General features: G+C 39.0%; 1 protein-coding gene across 2 annotated transcripts; it reads right to left on the bottom strand.

Moving 5' to 3' along the window:
* Positions 1–872: 872 nt before the first annotated feature.
* On the bottom strand, positions 873–2812 carry LOC147623553 (uncharacterized). Of its 2 annotated transcripts, XR_015269269.1 has the most exons (3): positions 2344–2812; positions 1652–2208; positions 873–1522 (listed from the first exon to the last, which is right to left on the bottom strand). XR_015269269.1 is itself a non-coding variant. In XM_086820856.1 (2 exons), exons 1-2 carry the CDS (start codon positions 2478–2480, stop codon positions 2025–2027), a joined length of 321 nt encoding a protein of 106 aa, XP_086676982.1. In that variant the 5' UTR covers positions 2481–2812; the 3' UTR covers positions 873–2024. The 2 variants fall into 2 exon arrangements, 1 of the variants encoding a protein (XP_086676982.1); XM_086820856.1 differs by having other exon boundaries at positions 873–2208.
* Between the last annotated feature and the right edge of the window lie 2044 nt (positions 2813–4856).

The raw sequence follows: 4856 nt of genomic DNA, 5'->3' as shown, positions 1-4856 counted from the left end.
TGCCTTTGACCATGAGGCATGCCCCACTTGGCGTTGAGGCGACTCTTATCAACAAGGAGGTGTAAATTTGTGGCAATTTTACACCTTAGCCTTACAGGATCATGGCAATTGAGAATGAAAACTCCCACAATAATGAGCGATTCTTTTTTTGGCCTCTTCAATGATTGGTGATACTGTGAAAGCATTCGCATCTCAAACATTCATGATGCCATTCATGTACTTGTAATTTTATAATTCATGCATTGTATGGACTGCTCCGAGTTTACTTTACAGTCCGAGTTCACTTTGGGAGAGACAGAAAGATACCTTTCAACAATAGGACTAGAATAGTAAACTCGGACTGGTCTGAGTTTACTTTGCGAGGAGACAAAGATACATTTTGGCAATAGGAATGAACAAGTAAACTTGGACCAATCCGAGTTTACTTCACAGTCTGAGTTTACCTTAAGAGACAGATATATGGACTGCTCTAAGTTTCCTTTAGTTGATCGCAATCTACTCACAAAGACATTGCTTTAAGCATAATGGGAGATAAGAAATCTATTAGTGGGAAAATTTCAACCCTGGATGTTGGCTTCATACGCTCTTTGGACCCACGCAATCTCTCTCTCTCTCTCTCTCTCTCAATGTCAAGACTAGTAGTGGGTGGATAAGTATCAAGTTTTCTAAGGTGCTTTTTTAAAGGTACCTTTAGGCATTATGCCCAAGTTAGCATCAACTGATGCCCAGGATATTGTTTTGGTATCCACACATTGGTAGCTCGGCGTACAAATTAGGTAAAACAATAAAACATTAAATTGAACAGTAAATCATTAAATTTAATAGTAAAACATTAAATTCATTAGTGAAATTAGCATACACCAACTAGCCACAGTTTGAATGAGAATAGCTGGTTGTAGAGCACAAATTCATTTTACTAAGCTTAGGTTATTCCCCAAACTCAACAAAATAGAGAGTATACTCACTACTATTGGACTTGTAGGGCAAAAGGGCTGCTAGAATGTGAAGCCTATAAACGCCAACAAATCATCCAAAACTTGGGTACATGAAACTTAAATGTATATTCGTAGGAGATAGATGTGGCTGCCAATTAAACTCTTAAACAGCATGCCTGATGGGTCCACAGTTCACCATCTGTTGGCCCTTTTCTACCTTGGACATGATTACTTGAGCTTCTCAACCTCTCAGGTGCATGGGTATCCATTTCTTGGTGGTGAGACTTTATGGCCTGGCCCACCAAATCTCTAGACTTCCTTCTGTCCTAGACATCAAGGTCTTTAACATGCACATCCGCACATTTTCTTCAAAATTACCTGCTCCCTTGTTCTTTTAACCGGATGCCTTGATGATCCATACATTGACTGCCTCCCATGATGATCCTGAGTGTGCCTAGGTGGAAAGCCGGTTGTGAAAACACCTGAAACAGCAAGGCTACTGTTGCATTCGCTATAATTCCTCATCGCATGGCCATAGTTGCTCCAACCAACTGAAGGAAATGTAAATGCAACCAGTTTCTAGGAAGCTACAAAATAATATGGAGAAAGATTACATATAAACCTTACACAATGAGTAAAGTTCTAAATGGTGAATCAGACTATAACTAATGATGTTACTACTCACATGCCTATTGATGCCATCATTCTCACATTACCTTGAATTCTGCTCCATGACCTTGAAGCGTTTCACTTGCTTTTTGAGTTTAAGGTATATATACATTCGCAGTGGACAACCCACTGTAAATTAAATACACTAGAGACTAGGTATATATACATGCAAAGTGGTCACCCCCAGTCAAATACACTAGAGATTAGGTGTTCGAGTTTACCTACACTTTTTTTCCCAAAATAGAAACTGCTATGAAGTACACACTCTATATGGGCCCTGAGAATGATGCTCTTGAGTAAAACCTCCAAAAGCTAACATCCTCTCCCCTAATGTTGCTTGAGCTCCATGAGCTCAGGTCTGCTCATCCAATTGACGGTCTTGAAAGGGGGAACCGCACGTGGAATGAGCTTATGTGATGATCATAGCAAGCAACTTGAATGAAATATTCTCCTGTAGAAGATGACCATGCCTTGCCCTAAACCTCCTTGTTCTCCAACAAGTCCTACAATAACACCAGATTCCAAGACTAAACAAACACCATGAAAATCCTCCTTCCAGCATAGAGCACCAAGTGCATCTCTATCTAGAGGACCTTCTTTGTCTCTGCACAAATCAAGGAAACATGTAGGTATTATAATAGAGTACTCACTGCATAAGTAACATCATCAAAGCTGTGTAGAAGAAAATACGAGCTTCCCACTAAGCGTAGGAAAAAACAACTTCAAATGTGATACTCACGAGCTGTAATTATCATCATTGCCACTGCCATTCCCTTCCAAAGGCACAGAAGGATTAAGTTCACCATCTGCTGGCCCTTTTCTACCTTGGACATGCTTACTTGAGCTTCTCAGCCTCTTAGCTACATGGGTATCCATTGCTTAGTGGTGAGACTTGATGGCCCGGCCCGCCAAATCTCTGGACTTCCTTCTTTCCTGGACATCAAGGTCTCTAATAGACACATCTTTTCAGGATGTCTCTCTCTCTCTCTCAACGGGCGATCACAAAGGCTGCATTCAAATACATCAATAATTTAAAGCCAACTAAGTGACGTAAAGCCTAAATTTCCTTCAAGGCAGGAGTATACAGTTTACTCAACCACTCAAGCCCCCACCTATCAAACTGTTAGTAAGGATGAGTGTGTAATGAGCCTAAGAGCCATAGGACACCGTAAAGAGGCCAATGCATTTGGAAACATACCAACAAGTAGGTCATTGATAGATCTACATAGGCTTTCCTTCAAGAGAATTATCCCATAGGCACAGCGACAGTCATCTGTAGCACTACTGGAATATGAAGTGCCAATGAGATGTTCTCTATACATCCATTTGCCAATGAGAGGTCCACATCCATTTACCAATAAACCAACACCTGCAAGACCCTGAGTTTCTTCATCATCAGCCAAGATTATAGATTTACAGTTGTAGGGACCAAACCATTGTGATAAGGCCAAGATTCTAGATTTACAGCTCATAGGCGGTCATACCTGTCTTCCAGCTACTTTACTGTGGGCAAGGGATCAAATTCCTTGTCAAGCTCTTCAAAGTTGGATGCATTTGCCAATGAGAGGACCCAATCCATTTGCCAATGAGCCAGCACATGTAAGACCCTGAGTTTCTTCGTCTCATCAGCCAAGATTATAGATTTTCAGATTTCAGATTTTGGGTTGTCTACCCTCATGATTAGGGACCTCCTAAATTGAGAGACATATCATCAATAGGACACTTAAATTGAGATACAAAATGTGACAAGATTACAAATTGAGATACAAAATGTGAGAAGATACATATCATGGATACAAAATGTGACAAGATACATACAAAACTTAAATTGAGATACAAAATGTGACAAGATTACAAACGAGTTACATAATGTGACAAGATTATATATCATTGATACAAAATGTAAATTGAGATACAAAATGTGGCAAGATACTTGTCATCGATACAAAATGTAAATTGAGATACAAAATCATTCCAAGATCCATATCATCGATACAAAAAGAGATTTTCTATGTTGTCACATGACACATGACATCAAGAAGATAGCCCTTTGTATAACGTGACATGACACCAAGATAATAGGTGGTTCTTGATCTTTTCAACATTTTAATGAGTATACTACTTTGATTTCAGCCTTTAAAAACAAAAAACAAAATAACAATTAGGTTAAGCATTTCTCCCAAGCCAAAGTACATTCAAAACATAAATGCAATGTTCCTTCCGCCTACCAATTATTGCTCCGTCTATCAAAGACCACATTGTGGCCATTACATAAAAGCCACAATCCACCTCATTAGGTTGACGGGTACCTATAACATAGAAGAAATTACTTTATATGATTATCTATGCGCTGCACGATACATGTAAATGCTTACACAAGACAATAAGTCCATATACCTCCACCTCTTGTGTTACATAGTGTAATTGCGAGTTCTCCAACTCATGCTTCATTGCTGGGCTAGAGCAATGCCGATTAAGATGCCATAACACTCTGCCATAAAACATGTCATTATATGTATATTATTATAAAATATTATACATAAGGAAAGAAAAGTTCTCGTTTAGAAACTTATTGATACACATCGTGGAGATGATCCGACAAGGTGCACATGGACAAAGAATCAAAAAACAATATAATAGTTTTCCCTCTTGGTGGCAAACCTGGGATACGGACCTTGTGGCCATTGAAAATTGCCACAAGAACCCAATGGTTTCTACAAAAGGAACTCGTTTAAGTTACACTTACACTTGCAAGATAAAGTATAACATAAACAGATTGACGTCATAGTATTACCTGTGCAAGATAGGAAAGAAAGTAAGCACATGTTGTGCTGAGTCCAAGGGTCCAAAAAAGTTATCTATCGTCGTATGATTGTGAACCCTGGATGGCACATATGCATACCACAAGCTATCCAAATTTTCTTGAAAACATCATGTGGTAGCTTGTTCTCCATCAAACTACAAGAACTCGAGGTTAGCAAGACATAAGGTCACATATGCATACCACAAACCAAATTTCCTTGAAAACATCATGTGGTAGCTTGTTCTCCATCAAACTACAAGAACTCAAGGTTAGCAAGACATAAGGTCACATCCATTTGCATCATCCATTTGCATTGTACAAAGTTGTTTTAAGGTGTACCTACATCGCAAAACATATTCATTGTCTTTGTGGAGGCTTTAGTTTGAAAGTCATTGTCAATTAGTCTAGCCTCCATTTCTACACTCAATCCTAAGCGTGTGCATATGAAA

Source organism: Cibotium barometz, chromosome 26 (assembly GCF_041138505.1).
Source record: "Cibotium barometz isolate CiBa-2024 chromosome 26, ASM4113850v1, whole genome shotgun sequence".
Classification (NCBI taxonomy): domain Eukaryota; kingdom Viridiplantae; phylum Streptophyta; class Polypodiopsida; order Cyatheales; family Cibotiaceae; genus Cibotium; species Cibotium barometz.
The sequence above is the reverse complement of the archived record's forward strand: the minus strand, read 5'-3'. Positions and strand labels throughout refer to the sequence as shown.